General features: G+C 40.0%; 4 protein-coding genes across 10 annotated transcripts; 2 read left to right on the forward strand and 2 right to left on the reverse strand.

Moving 5' to 3' along the window:
• Positions 1–13: 13 nt before the first annotated feature.
• LOC124183657 (dTTP/UTP pyrophosphatase) lies at positions 14–2133 on the reverse strand. Its single transcript, XM_046572406.1, has 4 exons — positions 1619–2133; positions 754–995; positions 353–499; positions 14–219 (listed from the first exon to the last, which is right to left on the reverse strand). Exons 1-4 carry the CDS (start codon positions 1706–1708, stop codon positions 87–89), a joined length of 612 nt encoding a protein of 203 aa, XP_046428362.1. The 5' UTR covers positions 1709–2133; the 3' UTR covers positions 14–86.
• A 136-nt stretch (positions 2134–2269) lies between these two features.
• On the forward strand, positions 2270–4749 carry LOC124183655 (proteasome subunit beta type-7). The gene is made up of 4 exons (XM_046572400.1): positions 2270–2427; positions 2970–3149; positions 3224–3539; positions 4347–4749. Exons 1-4 carry the CDS (start codon positions 2366–2368, stop codon positions 4620–4622), a joined length of 834 nt encoding a protein of 277 aa, XP_046428356.1. The 5' UTR covers positions 2270–2365; the 3' UTR covers positions 4623–4749.
• On the reverse strand, positions 4692–12192 carry LOC124183653 (villin-1). Of its 6 annotated transcripts, none has more exons than XM_046572393.1 (10): positions 12107–12192; positions 11170–11216; positions 9541–9636; positions 9285–9401; positions 8654–8997; positions 7211–7970; positions 6566–6752; positions 6224–6472; positions 5251–5547; positions 4692–5183 (listed from the first exon to the last, which is right to left on the reverse strand). In XM_046572393.1, the coding sequence occupies exons 2-10, from the start codon at positions 11185–11187 to the stop codon at positions 4822–4824; spliced, it is 2430 nt and encodes an 809-aa protein (XP_046428349.1). In that variant the 5' UTR covers positions 11188–11216; positions 12107–12192; the 3' UTR covers positions 4692–4821. The 6 variants fall into 6 exon arrangements, with proteins under 6 accessions (XP_046428349.1, XP_046428347.1, XP_046428348.1 ...); XM_046572391.1 differs by having other exon boundaries at positions 11170–11221; positions 12107–12180; XM_046572392.1 differs by having other exon boundaries at positions 11170–11232; positions 12107–12176.
• On the forward strand, positions 10790–14450 carry LOC124183658. Of its 2 annotated transcripts, XR_006871023.1 has the most exons (3): positions 10790–11153; positions 12066–12274; positions 13664–13776. XR_006871023.1 is itself a non-coding variant. In XM_046572407.1 (2 exons), exons 1-2 carry the CDS (start codon positions 13271–13273, stop codon positions 14123–14125), a joined length of 606 nt encoding a protein of 201 aa, XP_046428363.1. In that variant the 5' UTR covers positions 13205–13270; the 3' UTR covers positions 14126–14450. The 2 variants fall into 2 exon arrangements, 1 of the variants encoding a protein (XP_046428363.1); XM_046572407.1 differs by lacking the exons at positions 10790–11153; positions 12066–12274 and adding an exon at positions 13205–13414 and having other exon boundaries at positions 13664–14450.
• Positions 14451–15216: the final 766 nt, after the last annotated feature.

The raw sequence follows: 15216 nt of genomic DNA on the forward strand, positions 1-15216 counted from the left end.
GGAGTAAAAAGTATTGACGCGTTTAAAAAAGTTTATTTATTCTCTCGCTCTCTCTGTCTCTAGTGCCTATAGACATACGAATAATATCAGTTGTAAAGTCGGTTTAAAATCTTCGTCAGCATGTAAACGGGAAGCCCCATCACGGTAAAGAAATCCCCGTTTATCTTCTCAACAAGACAGCCACCGAATCCTTGAATCCCATATCCACCAGCCTTGTCCCTGCACCACATACATAGCTAATGAGGAAGATGCAACATCGATCGATGGGTTATTGAATCATACAATCATGGAGCAAAGGTCCAATAAATAATAAAGATTTAAGCAAGTTACTTATTGATGAAAATATAATTACAAGGGTTCCCCGGTCTTGACGTATGCTTCGATTTGGGCCTGCGTAATATCGCCAAATGTTACATCAGTCTTTTCGTAAAATTTCACCTCGTCCTTGTCTGTTTTTAAACAAACACCCGTGTAAACGGTGTGCGTTTTTCCAGCCAAACTAAAATTAATTAATGGTGAGAATAATAATATCGATAAGAGTTGTGGTTATATTATAATTAGTGGAGATTTTTTTCAACTTTTTGAAATCAACTTTCACGATGTTCTAATTAGATGAGAAATGAAAAATTCCACGAGACAAAACTTTTTGCAAACAGTTGTCAGCGGGTTTGGAAAATACAATGAACGTAAATTCAGAGAATTTATTTTTTTGTCATTCGTACGTATGCGTACTTAGCACCGTATCAGCCTTACATCGACAGTATTTTAATTGCGTCATTTGAATCCGTTGGTTTCCCATAGATAACGTCGCCCATGGTGACGATTGTGTCGGCGCCGATAACGAGTTTAGGTTGCACCTCATCGCCCTTGAGTCTCTCGTAAACTTCGATCACTTTAAAATAGGCTAAATCCTTGACATAGTCACCGTGCGATTTGTACTTTGCTCTGTCTAAATTTTCATCGTACGTCGAAGGAACGACCTCTGGTTTTAAGCCCTTGAAATGATTGAAGAAAGGATTTGCTGTTTCAATTGAAAATTTTTAAAAATTTTTATTAGATAGAGAGATAACCACCTACAACACCTGTGTCGAATTTCAAATTATGTACAGTAAATTGCATTAATGTTTTAACTTTCAGGCGAGCTTGTTTTCGGTCCGAAACAAAATGCGACTTCGATTCTATACGAATTACTTGACAGTGACTGGAGATGCAGCTGACGTGAGAAAATTCGATGCATTGTCACATAATTCGTATATAAGCGAAGTCGCATTTTATTTCAGCCCAAAAACAAGTTAAGCGGTAAGTTACGGCCTTTATGCATTTTACTGTACGCTAATTTTTCCACTCATTTTATATTGTGATCTTGAAAATGCGATTAACGACATAGACTCCCTTTTAAATTGTTCAACTTCTTCTCAATCTGAACGATCTTGCCGTACTTCGAAACCACGGTATTCTACTCCGTGTTCGAATCCCTGTTTGAAACTGCGATAGTTCGCGAAAAAGCCACGAGAGAGCGCTGAAATAAGGGCGCAACACGGTGTAGCAGCATGGCTTTGAGACGTGCGCGTGATCATGACTCATTCCAATGGACTTAACTACATTCTCTGCGACTTACCAAATTCTCGATTATTTCTTTCCGCCTTGGAGAGCCGCTGGCTAGAATTATACGCCCGGCTTGTAGAATCTGTTTTGTTGGTTCCAACATGTTGTTCAATTAATTTTTCCAACAAAAATTTGTCTACTATGTTGATTTTAGTCTGATTTGTCTTATCGAATGCTGAAATCCACTGCTAGGTTATATCTACGCAGCTCTAGCCTCTAGCGCATGCTGTTCACATGGACATACGTATATTTTCATATTTTCCAGCTGTACCAACCTTGCAATTTCAAATCGATAGCTAAGCTGTAACTGCGAGCTCCAATCAATCAAATTCTAATCTACGTAATGGTTGATTTCTTATGCAGAAAAAAATCAAAGTTGCTGAAAATGATTGCGTGTATTAGAGTTAGTAAAAAAATACATGGATTTAATTCTTAATGCACTGTACAAAATTGAAGTGAATCACGATAAAAATAAAGAAATTAGAAATGTCAACAATCCAGTCGTTTGTTGAGTTTCGTTCACTGATTGTCACGTAATATTTGCGTTAAAATCCAGATTGAAGTTTCCCTCTATCAGTAGCGCCAACTGTGTCAGTGCTAGAAATAATCGAAGACCACTCGAAGCTAACCAACTGTTCGGGATGCGATTGTCGTAGGGACTTTGATTCCATTGGACTGGTGAGGTTGTAAACACGTTAACTTGCCAGTCACAAAGCGACTGTGCGTGCATTCTGTCAGTATTTTAGCAGGAAGATACATCATGTCGTCTCTTCTGATCCCCAACATTCCGGCGCCCGGTTTTTCTTTCGATAACTGTCAGAGGTGAGAAGCTTCAAATATGTAAACAGACGCCCAGCGTTCAGAATTCATCCCAGAGCCTCATTCCCTCCGATCTAACCCCGAATGTACCAAACTAATCGCATTTCGTAGTTCATCTAAATGCAATGTTGCTGTGTCACGAAAAGCAACAAATTCAATACCTAACCTCAATTTTCTGAACATAATTTGCCATAAAAATATTAGAAGAAACGCTTTCTCGACGTATTTTCAAAATAAATGTCAAATATATATTTTGGATATATATGCATAAGTCTGTAAATGTTTAGCATGTAATTGAACATACTTTTATGTACATGTGATATACCTATTATTTCTACATATATGTACATATATGTACATAAATATTTATAAATTTATAATCTGATTATTCATTCTGGCCTGCGATCCAAAATCTTCAAAACTTCCCAAACACTAGGTGTTTGGAAAAGTTTGGAGATTCACCGTTAAATCAATACGTTTGTATTACTACGAAGTCATTAGCAACGGACCCGATTTGATCTACAACGATTGTTACATTTGCACAGAAATGCGTTCCTTGCTCAGAAGGGATATGCAGCTCCAAAGGCAACGAAGACTGGAACGACAATTGTCGGTATAGTATTCAAGGATGGTGTCATCCTTGGCGCAGACACCAGAGCAACGGAGGACACAATAGTATCGGATAAGAACTGCAGCAAGATTCACTTCTTGGCTCAAAATATGTAGTAAGTATGACGAAGAGGAGGGATTTGGACTCAATTTGGATTAAGCGCTCAACAAAACTTTGATCATGAATCAGTTGCTGTGGTGCCGGAACAGCAGCTGACACCGAAATGACGACGCAGATGATCGCGAGTCAGCTAGAGCTACATCGCCTCAACACTGGTCGTATCGTACCTGTCGCAACAGCCAACATGATGCTGAAGCAACTACTGTTCCGTCACCAAGGACACATTGGGGCTGCGCTTGTCCTCGGCGGTGTTGACCTGATGGGACCCCATCTCCATTGCATATATCCCCATGGGTCAACCGACAAACTACCATATTGCACAATGGGATCTGGATCTCTTGCTGCTATGGCTGTATTTGAGAGTAAATGGAAGCCGAACCTTACAGTGGGTATCTTCAAGTTTCTCTGTGCATATTTTTCATCAACGTAGTTGATTCCCGTATCCTTTTTTTATTTATGAATGACGATTTTGAATGTAACTTGTTTTATAATCTTGTTGGTAAAAATGCTCTGTGAATTTCTGTGAGGAATATCCAATTTTGACACACTTTGCAGAGAAAGTTCAGAAATGAATGAGAGTTGCATTGAAAGTTGGGTGAATTTTTTTCGGAAATTTTGGGCTTTAGGGAACCCGGCAAATTAGTATTTTATAGCAAATCACAAGTTCTACGGGAAATTTACACGATCATCATGGTTAAGTCTTCCAGAGTCGGAATTTTTTTATAGAAATTTATAAAGCGTTTTGCACACTATTTTCTTCAGTAGAGAAAAGCCTTGATTTGTGTAACTGGCTAATTTTTTTTTTTTTATCAATGGATTTTATCTATTGAAAAAAGGTGTGCATTCGACCTCCTGCACCTCAAAAAGTTTTTTAATTGAAAACCGTGCATCTAGTATGTTGGACTGTTATTCTAAACGCTATTCTGAACGTCTTTGAATACGATTCTAACTCCAACTGGACCTACCGCTCAGAATTTTGCAATTCTGAGGTCAGGGTATGCTTGTGAGACTTCTAAAACCTTCGGGGTGATCGCATCACTTTTTTAAGTGCATGGTCAGCCAATTAGAATGACGAAATTTTGCGGCCCAGAATCGCCTGCAGTGATTCAAAATACCATTATTTCGAAGATCGATATCAGAACTTTAGGGTGCTTCTACTGTTTCTGATTTCTATTGCTTTGTTATTCACCAGGAGGAAGAGGGTAAAAATCTCGTTGCGGATGCAATCAGGGCCGGTATCTTCAACGATTTGGGATCAGGATCGAACGTAGACGTCTGCGTGATCCGAAAGGGTTCGGTTGACTATATCCGGCCTTTTGATGTGGCCAACAAGAAGGGGCAGAAGCAGGGATCGTACCGCTACAAGCAGGGTACGACGGCTGTGCTAAGCAAGGTTGTGCGCCCTGTGATAATCGAGAAGACGGTGATCCGCAGGATCGAGCAGGAGTCTATGGACACGTCGTCGTGAACGGAAGGACGATGGGAGAATAAAGAACGTGAATAAACCATTTAAAATTAAATACACAAGGAATAATCGTTAGTTTTGTTCCGTTTTTGTATTAAATATCTGGAAATAAATTTCAATCATACTCTGACTCTGGCCTATAACCTTTGAACGTCGACAAAACACATTAAAAAAATATTCTCGAGTGCTGATTCGTAAGGTTTTAGAACAGGCCGGCCGCCTGTTTCAGTCTCTGCCTCCGCCACGCGGGTAATTTCTCGAATTCCGACGGTTGGATTTTGAAGACCGCTAAAAAATCGTCATGTGTCAAGTGCATCTCTTTTCGTTCTACGTTTACGCCGGCTGGCAGATTTTCCGGTTCATTCCTCAGCATTTTCAGTGGATATTTGACCAAGTTGTCGAAACTCGACGTCGCCTCTTTTTCCTCGGCTTCGTTACCGCTAGTTGGCCCCGCCATCTGCTTGTCCAAAAGTGAATTTCTCAGAGCGTTGAAGCTCTGGTAATCCCTAAGCGAGTTGTGATTCCAATTCTCGAAGAGGCCGATGAACGTTGGCGGCTCGAAACCTGCAAAAATGGTTCAAATTCACCGTAAGATTCGACTTTCGAGCCCATTCCTGTGTCTTTTCCCCACCTTGCCGGATCACCGTGATGGTCGTGTTCCGGTCCCGACTAGCTGGGTGTGTGTATAGAAATATCGTCGCCATTTCGACGCAATCCTTGACCGTTTTTACCGTCGACCAATCGCCCAGCCATACCCATATCGTGTTTCCCGTGTCCAAGAGCCATGCCGCCTCGGGCAGCAACGCGGCTTGTCCAAATCCCAGGATTTCCTGACCTACGAAAGCTGCGGCCTCCACCTGACAGTGGTAAAGTCGTTTTTCACACTCCTCAACGACGTCCACGGTTTCGGTTGAGTAGACACTTCGTCCTGAAAGTTATGCGAATTGTCCAAATTTTTTTTTACGGGGTCATTCTACGAAATTTAGCAAAATGAACAACTTTTTATTGTATTTTAAAAACAGGTCGAATGGTTAAGATTGATATGCAATAAATTGTACGTCGATATTCAAAATATTTTTTGAGTTACAGCATTTCGCATGAGGTAATTTTTTCACTCAGTATATAAGTGCTCAAACTTTAAACGTGTTTTCTCGAAACTATCTTTTTCAAAACGATGTACACGATATCGCGATCTGTAATGATAAATCGACTTGAAATTGGTACGTATGTTCAAAGGAATAGTACTTTCCGGCTGATGTACGATTTTATCGTCATCATTTTTTTTTTTTTTGAGTAATTATTAATAACATAATAAAATAATAAAAAATATGAAAAAAAATTCAGGATTTTTTTTCTCTTCACCAAAAAGGAAACAACGCTCTGTCTTAACACGTACATGAGTTGATATGAAAAAATGATTAATATCGCATCAGCAGTCTTTTCGAAATTAATTTTTGAAAGTTGGCATGTCTCGACGCTCATCACAGTTTATGGTAACCCTTTAAATACAATCTGTCACTAAACTAGCTCAAGCCGATTTCCACCGATCTCGAATAATCTCGGTAGGGTCTCTACCCAAGCATCGCGGCAAAAAGTCTCTTTACCTCCAAGCTGCGTCCAAAACCCGTCGTCTTCCTTTCCCTCGGCTATCAGCGGAGTTGTGCTGGACGCCAAACGTCTCGAAGCTTCTCTTAAGTCTCCGGTGCTTCTCCCCCCGCACCAGACGACAGGAGATTCTGAAAAGAGGATGAAAACCCCGCTGGAGTCGAGACTGCTGGACCTAAGTGGTCGCTCGACGGCCTTCGAGGTGTACGGAGTCGATCCAAGCACCCTGACGAGGTACTTTTTTGGGGCTGTGAAAATCGTGGAAAAGCTAATTATTCATCCTCCAAATATTTGATTTCTGGATCTTGACGAGGTACAATTAATCAGAATGTTCAGTGTACGTTTGTCCCTGTGCTGACCGGACAGAATGGTCAATCTTCCACCGTATATTTGCAGCAGGTGAGACGGCTCTCGTCCCTGAGATGCTACCACCAACTGACCGCAAGACTCTTCAATTAATTTACACGCGAATTCCAGGGCTGCTTCTCTGTCGACGCTGGACGAATGCGCACCCTTCCAACAATAAACCTGCAAATGACGATCGGATTTAGAATCATTCAAAAGCTTCTATTGGTGTGTTTTGGAGAAATTGTCGCAGACTGAAAAGAATTTCCGTTCGGAATTGAAAAGGATACTTGAAATCCGGCTGAATTGCCTTTTGGGATCTTTTAAGGGACCTAATTGAGGTCTCAGAGTCTGTGGAACTTGGTCATTTTCCGGAATTAGTCGAAACTCATGTGAGACTGATCCGGAAGAACATTGATGACTTGAATTGAGTGAAATGCATATTTCCATACAAGAAAATTGTAAGATGTGATGAGAATTCAGTGAAAACCAAGTGTCGTTCAGTGCGGAATATCATGACGAAAAATGATTGAGAATACTCAGAACAGGCCCTTACGGTACAAACTTTTCAGAACATACGTAAAAGTCATTGTGTAACAATGAAAGCTGGATACACGGAGGAAAAGAGAAGGATAACTTACTACGACTCGACTCTTCCTTCCGGTGCCGTATCTGTACTGCATGACGTAACAGGCCTCAGCGTAGTAAATTCCTGCGTCACGAATCGAGGCCGTATCGCTCTTTGCGACCTTCCAAAAAGTCCTATCGCCAGACCCGTCGTCGACGAGTTGGCAGTCGGCGGCCATCCTGGGCCGCTCTGCCATGTAGTCGGGCTCAAAATGGGAGGGCAAAATAAGGGCCCTCTTCTTCTCAGAGTCCCATCCTCGGAGAAGAGATTTCATCTCCGACGGTTCGTGTCCGTCAACGGCTCGAGCGACCGGCGTAGCCGAAGAGTATCCCTTCTTCTTGACAAATCCGCGGGCGTTTCTGACGGCTTCGAGCTTCTCCCTCGCGTTGACTTCCCGCCCGACCCAGGCCCAAACCCCTGCCTCGCCTCGGTCGATAAGGAAGACCGATTCCGGGGACAAATCGGCACGGAAAATCGGGCCCGATTTCAGCTCCGCGACTTTGTACTTACCCGACTGCTCTGTACACTTGTACAACTTTATGGGACTCGGCGAACCTGTAGACCCCATTCGTCCCGGCATCACAACCCTCGTTTCCGGAGACAGCGCGCTGTCGAATAAAGCTCTGTCCTCCCGCCCCATTGTCTGCTCGTAACCATCGTCCACCATCACCACTCGACCATTGTTGTTCTCCTTCCGAAGCTCGGCTATCTTTGCCGCGTGCTTTTTGTGCAGCGGAAGAGCCGATGATCCAATCCAGAGGAAGATCACCCCTCTTCGGATGGATAAAATTCGAAAAGACATGCGTGGTTAGGTCAATTTTTTCATCACCCAACAAATGAAGGAATTGTATAGGTATTTGGATCGAAAGCTCAAACGGTTTTAATACCCTTCAGAAGAATTTTATTAACAGCTTAGTTATCATAGCGATTCCAAAAAATCTGTATAATATGATCCCTTTGTGAATTCAGAGATAGTAGAAGATACCACATGGATGCAAATGGTATCAAAAGAATTTTCAAAATACATTAACACATTCTAACCAACTCGAAAATATATCAGAGACGTCAGAATATTTGATATAATTTTTACCGGGTCGTGATACGTTATAGATTATAGGATTTCAACGAATTGTAACAGAGTTCAACGAATTTATAAGGTCTTCATGCCGTTACACGTGGTTTCAATTTTTCTTTCTCAGTTCTTAACTACGGTCGTGGCACTTTTCTGAAAAGATTCATCAGATTCCAAGCAACTTTACCGGTCTTTCACGTTTCCTACAAATGACTTCACACGATTTCAAAAGAACTCAGCAAATTTCGAATGAATCCAATGATTCTTCGACGTTCCGAAAAGGTATAATTTTAAACGGTGCTGACCGATTTTACACTGGGACTCAAAAGATTTCCCATACAGTACCGGACTATGTTTTCATCTCCAGACTTCCGTGATAGTTACCTTGAGTGAAAATCCAAAAGAATAACATCGCAGGACGAAAAATGATCCCAAGCGACTTCCTCAAGTTCGGTAATAATTGGCATCGTTACTCCCGTGACTCGGTGGAGGCTGCAACATGTCGTCAGACCCTCGGGTCGGTTCCTTTCCACGACAATTTTGTCCCTGAAGTAGGCAAGGAACCTCGGACTTTCTCGACCCTCTGCTTCCCGATGAAGAATCGTCGCCGAAACTTGAGCATCAAGCTCCGCCGCCCTCAGCGCCGCACCTCCGGCAACAGTCGTCTCGCAAGCTTCTCCGATCCAGAAATGGACCGCTCGAATCACCGGCCCCTTGATGTCCTTGCTCTGAAATAGGTACAGCATTTCAGTTTTGCAGTGTATTAGGATAATTTTTTAAATATCAGCTAGTTGCGGACCTCTAGGATTTTTTCTTTTTTTTCTTTCTTTGAGAATCAAATTCCTTGGATACAAAGTTCCAAGTATTCAATGCGTATCATCAATATTTCAGGCGTTACAAGATTCTGCGAAGGACACAACAACGATTTCGAGGTTAATCTATAGATCTAACGGTCTTTCCGGATATGAAAAACCGTTCGAATCTTTACAAATTCAAAAATTATCCTCTGACTTACCGGTATTCCTGGGTAAGGGAGAGGCCCGCCTTTTGGAGTCACCGTATAAACGATGTAGGCGGCGTTTGTGAGGAATGATCCGATCTTGTTACGAGGTACAGCAACAGCACCGAGACCCTGCCGAGGTAAGATGATGATGGTTTACAGTGTGTCGGTACTTGCCGGGCGCGAGACTCTGCCGAGCCTCTTGGAGGATTCAAATGACAAGCGTGAAATGTAGAGTACATAATTACACACATGTGGAATATGACCTTACCTCGATTCTCCACACGTAAAATACCACCGCATGCTTGGGTATGCTGCGGAACACGTCGCTGTTCACAGAATCCTCGGAACAGCAGCTCCTGTTATCCTGAAAAAATGAAAAAAGTAGATGAACGAGTGAATTCGAAGTCAAAACTTCCATGCGTTTCTTATCGTTTTGAGGCAGTCATTCTTTTCCGAAGAACACAGAAAAAAGTAAATGACGTGTAGGTACACCGAAAACATGTCTTTTGGACATCTTGAAAAAAATTTGAGTGTACAAAAAACGACCCTGCATACTTTACACGTCTCAAAGTTCATCCAGACTTAAAAAGCACGTTTCGACGTCTTTGAAGAATTGAATTGACTTAAATGTGCTTCATAATTATATCAGACGACGCATACAAAAATTTAGCTTCGTTCGGTGTTTTCCGACATTATTCCGGGACTTGTGATGATACGTATTTATGCTTATAACGGAGAAATCTGTATCTGCAATCTGGTTTTTAGCTCTTTTTATAAATCAGTCTATATATACCACAGATAAATACATAGTCGACAGTATATCTAACGTCGACCGTTAGCCCGCAAGTCTGTACCGATATAATGCCAATCTCCCATATATATGTATATAGATATTGTATACGTGTAACACTGGGCAAAAAGGATCACGACGTTGATCCTGCTCCTCGTCAGTCTACAGTCTCTTTTTTACTTATTTCACTTTGTTTTACTGTTCTTCTCTCTTCCTGTATAGATCACTTTTTTGTCATGTTTTTTCTTTACAGATCGCCTACATTGCGAGAGACTAGATCTACAATGCGGCTTGTATGAATGCCTTGAAACAAACCAAGACATCTCTCAGGTGTCTCAGATTGTTTTTAACGAGAGTTATGTTTTTACGACACATACCCAGACTTATATAATTAATTCCCGATAGACGCCATGAATATATTTTTTTTTTTATAAAAATTTCACTGATATCGTTTATCAAATTATTGACAATTATTATACCAATAATTACACGTTACAACGACATGAATACATCCATATGCTAGATAAATATTTCAGTAAAATATTGTAGAACAAACCTGTGTTGATTAGACTCATAATATTTCCTATTGTAAAGATATGTGTACGTACGTGGGTAATGAGGCAATGGACACACCTACATGCACCTATACATGCTGTTCAAAGCGCTCAACGAATTGTATGAATGTGACCTACCGAGGCAGGAAACGTTTCAAGTATATTATTTGGCATATGTGCGAGAGATAATTCATACCCACGGCCGGTGTGTTCCGCATACCTCGTACAACACTGTTATTACACGTCGATTTTTAGCTAAAAACGAAAAATTCTGTTCGCCTGAAATACCAGCTATTCTATTCAAATATTCGTTGGAAATTTACTTACATGCATTGTATTTCGTTTTCTATGAATACTTGTTACGAATAATTTTTAGTAAAGATTGATAAGTAGAACACACGCAATTGAAAGAAAGAAGAATTACTAAATTCTTTAATTCTGCTCCGTAAAAACGATTTTCATTCGATGCATATAGTTTTCTGCTAACAAGACAGAGAGTGCAAGAAATAAAGGATGAAGGGCCGAAGAAAATTAAAGGTATCGTTCATCTCACCTGCGTAAGAAAGCCCATGGTATAAATTCTGGTTGATATAATTTCTTCTGTTCTATAAAATCACTGCATGTATATCAAATGGTATTATGAGGGTTGTTGATGTCGTTGTTGTTATTAATATTACTATTATTCTTATTTTCACGGTTATGTAGTTAAGGAATTGTTAAAGTTAAATTGTTAATTGCACCATTATTCAATTAATTGATCAATTAGGATTCTCTTCATAACAACCGACGAGAACAAATGAGATGGAAGGAAATAAAAAAATAGTCAAGTCACTATAATGAATTCAGTTGTAATTAGTAATTCACATTGAGGTTTACCCAAGTGTTGAAAATAAAGACGACATGCAAAGAAAAAAAAAACATCGGAAAAGAAAAATTCATATTGATAAATGTGAGCAGCAAAAACAGTAATGATGTAATGATGGTGATAATAACAGAAAATTAAACACAGTCATAGGCAATCAAAATTTAATACATGAGATAATGCGTGCAGCGGGAAAATATAAACTTTTCTGTTGATACACGTGACAATGACTAAAAATATATTCTCGAGTCAATGAAACGACTTGTTTTTATTTTTCGATAGCAAGAAATAAATCAATCAAAATACTGTACTCCGTTTGAAGAATCTATCCAATCAACACTTTCATTGTTGAACAATTATTAACACCTTGACAAGTCTTAAATGACACCTATACTGTAGTCCGATAAACTTCTCGATGAATGAAGCTCTTGTGAATTTTGAAAAAAATTATCAGCTTGGGCAGCGATAAATTTCTTCGAATCAAGCATAGTAGTACAAATTTTGGATGAATCGAAGTTATACCAAATTGTAAAGTGTCACAAGCATCGAAAATTCATCGTTTTAAAATATGTTTTTCCTTGCAACAGAGACGACGAAACTCCCGATTACGACAAAAAATTGCAAATACCGAGGATAAAGGATTTCGAGACCGAGTCCTTAGCGGTGCATGGAGATCTGGCCCGACCGTCGGCTGAAACAAACTGCGACTGAGGTCTGAGGCGGCAGCAGCAGCAGCGCGACGACCGCCGATCGTTTGCTGTCCATCCGTCGGTGTTTCCACACCTTGCGTTATACGGTACGTACGACGTATCGCATGTACATACATATATAAAGCGGGTTTCGAAAAGAGAGAAGCACCCTGCACTCACATACATGCCTTTCTGCCTGCCTGCCAGCCTGCCAGCCGTCCGGAAGTCGGCCCGGAACTCGGGGCACCCATCCGTGAAGAAGCACCGGCAGCTCGAGTTGTGTGAGCCTGCGACGGAATATCAGGCAAATATGCTCATGTGGGCCATAGTTTGAACTTTGTCGTACCTTGATTATCTTTTTTCATTCATTCTGAACAATGTGAAAAAATATTTCCAGATTCTAGCAATAATACATGGCTATGGAACACTGCGAGAGATATGTGTCTTTTTTCTTCTCTTTTTTTTTAAATTTGATTTACAGATTCGAAAGAACGCACGAATTCGTTCCAGTAAGTTAGTAAATTGATTGTCACTCTTTGAAAATGTCTTTTTCATTCCGTTCTGGAGAGTCTTAACATTGCCTAATAACAAAAAAAAAAAAAATACGGAACTTTCCATATAGATATAAGTATGATAATAATTAATTTTCAATTTAGTCAGGTGTGAATTTTTAGAATTAAGGATTCTTACAGCAAAAGCAAATTCAAGCTAATAAACAATTGGCTTCACGTCTATCAATTGCGCAAAGCAGAGTCGCAGTATCGTCGAAAAAAATCGAAAATCTGATTGTATCATCTGGATTGTATTCATCGATTATCCGATCGCATTATTTTATGGGTGCAATGTGTCAATATGGAGGTATAATGTAATATTGTGATGGGTAGAATCTACGGGATATATTCCGGAGGGAAGAAAGAAGAAACAAGTAGTTAAGCGTCGTCATATAGAAATATTCCTCCACGAATATCGGCGGCATCGCGTTTTTTATATATCTCGATATAATACTTAAGATTTTAATACTCGAAAACTATTCTTCCCATCCTACACTTCTTCACGGTTATACTGAAATTATATTATGATTGAATTTATAATATAATGAATACATGAGAAATCTATGCGGATCGGAATTGGAGCGAAAATCACACAGTGCAGTTATTTCCATCTCGACATCGACGAACGAAACGTCAACCGACAACGAAGATTTTTCAAACTTTAACTGGTGCTGCAGTTATAAGAATATTCATCAGGTGTGTCCATTGACAATCGTACGTAGAATTAGTTTCGAAGTAAACTGGCCACGTAAAGGTAATTCTGAAATTTTTTAAATCACTTCAAACCTCTGGATGAGTGAAATTATTCATCTCATAATTCTTTAAATTTTTTTTACTTCAAATTTTTCAACTATAAATATATTCTGAAAGTATAATTCTTGCAATAAAAATGAAAATTTCTATTTCCAAAGCATACAATTTTTAATAAAATGGTGAATTTTCTAGGCCAAGAAAAGGACAGTAGAGGTCAAGGATTCGGGGAATTTTGCATCGGCATTCGAGGGTCTGAGGCTGAGTACCGATTCCATATTGCAAGACAGGTTTAAGTCGAAATGCAACATGTTGCCACCAGAAAATCCTGTGGGAGCATCCCAGCGGTGTCCTTGCGGGTGCCTGGAGCAGAGCGGTCCTGTCGGGGGTTTTAGAACGCGGGAACTTTCGTCGTTGCGTTTAGTCATACACGGTCCCGAAATCCTGAATTACCAGGGTACCAAACAGGCCCCGGAAGACGTCGCGCCTTACTGGAAAAAGGACTCGAGAATGTGGCTGTGGAAATCCGTGCGTCTCGCTCGCAAACGGAAGAATCGAATATCGTCCTCAGTTTCCGGTTCCAGTACTATGTCGTTTATCAGTAATAGAGATAAACGAGATGCAGCGGCAGCAGCAGGAGGAGCAGGTTTCGAATAGATGAAGAATTGGAAAGAGAAGGGAAGATAGAAATTTTAATTGTTCAAAGTTTTGAAATGTACCCTATAATCGACGGATTTTATACTTTAAGTGTTTTTCTTTTAAATTATTTTTCTTCAAACTTTATCCTTCAATTGTTGCAAATATTTTTTATAACAACACTTGCCGTCTGTCTCAAATTATTTATATTTAATTGAGATTTTATTCTCGGCGAATTTGATAGTTGTGCATTGTGGACAATTATTTTATTCAATTGAACTTTGAGGTGAAACAAAAGCGAATAAAACCGATAAGCAGGGACTGAAACACAAAAGTAGACAGACTTGCGGATATCAGTATGGATTCTGGATAGAAACAAACAAATTCCAAATGTCATAAAATTTAATAAACAGTTTCGAATAATTTAACAAAAAAAATTTCCAGACTGTAGTTTCGGAACATAAGCTATGATCTGACATAGATACGTAAGAACTATGGTTGCAACAGAGCTCGTGCTTGGGTTTTTTGTATCCTTGAAGTAGTGGCGCCCTCTGGCACGAAGTAGGTTTTTCAAAGTAATTTTCGATGTAACTCGATGGTAAGCACAAATCAGTTATTCGTACTCTGGCGTACTTTATATCGTCGCGCATTTATTTCGTGTGACAAAGCCGCTACAATTTTGGGCACATGAAAAACATTGCGAACGGTTCATCACGAAATCATAAGGGACTTGTTATTCACTGGATTAGCAACAGAGGCGGCGTGAGGCGGACTTGCTTCTCTGTGTGCGCAAGGACAGCGGTTGAAAGCGTTCGTGAGGTGAGTATGAATAGGAAATAAGTTCTCAAATTCGTTTTCCTAGTTTTGGATTCAAGCCTTTTGTTGCAAAGATGAAGATTACGTCGAATATTCTGGCAGTAGCTTCGAGCGAGTTGATAAAAACGACCTACGAAGTACTTTCAACCAATAACTATACTGCCAAAAGTTTGTAAAATGAAATGCATGGTATCGGAATTATACACCAGAAATCAAACTTCTCTCAATTTCGATTTGTTTGAACTTCAAATCTTGCAGAATCCTCAATAAAACTCAAAATAAGGACTCGATAACTG

This window comes from Neodiprion fabricii, chromosome 5 (genome assembly GCF_021155785.1).
Source record: "Neodiprion fabricii isolate iyNeoFabr1 chromosome 5, iyNeoFabr1.1, whole genome shotgun sequence".
Classification (NCBI taxonomy): domain Eukaryota; kingdom Metazoa; phylum Arthropoda; class Insecta; order Hymenoptera; family Diprionidae; genus Neodiprion; species Neodiprion fabricii.

Bases quoted from the DNA above. Each gene is read 5' to 3' on its own strand.
- LOC124183657 (XM_046572406.1), bottom strand. From the start codon at position 1,708: ATGTTGGAACCAACAAAACAGATTCTACAAGCCGGGCGTATAATTCTA. The intron at 996-1,618 runs GTAAGTCGCAGA...AATCATTTCAAG, and splicing joins AAGAAATAATCGAGAATTTG to GGCTTAAAACCAGAGGTCGT. The intron at 220-352 runs GTAATTATATTT...TATGTGGTGCAG, and splicing joins GTCAAGACCGGGGAACCCTT to GGACAAGGCTGGTGGATATG.
- LOC124183655 (XM_046572400.1), top strand. From the start codon at position 2,366: ATGTCGTCTCTTCTGATCCCCAACATTCCGGCGCCCGGTTTTTCTTTC. The intron at 3,150-3,223 runs GTAAGTATGACG...ATCATGAATCAG, and splicing joins TTCTTGGCTCAAAATATGTA to TTGCTGTGGTGCCGGAACAG. The intron at 3,540-4,346 runs GTGGGTATCTTC...GTTATTCACCAG, and splicing joins AATGGAAGCCGAACCTTACA to GAGGAAGAGGGTAAAAATCT.
- LOC124183653 (XM_046572393.1), bottom strand. The intron at 8,998-9,284 runs GTAAGTCAGAGG...TACCTATTTCAG, and splicing joins TCCCTTACCCAGGAATACCG to AGCAAGGACATCAAGGGGCC. The intron at 7,971-8,653 runs GTAACTATCACG...ATCCATCCGAAG, and splicing joins CTTTTGGATTTTCACTCAAG to AGGGGTGATCTTCCTCTGGA.
- LOC124183658 (XM_046572407.1), top strand. From the start codon at position 13,271: ATGAGAAATCTATGCGGATCGGAATTGGAGCGAAAATCACACAGTGCA. The intron at 13,415-13,663 runs GTGTGTCCATTG...TGAATTTTCTAG, and splicing joins GTTATAAGAATATTCATCAG to GCCAAGAAAAGGACAGTAGA.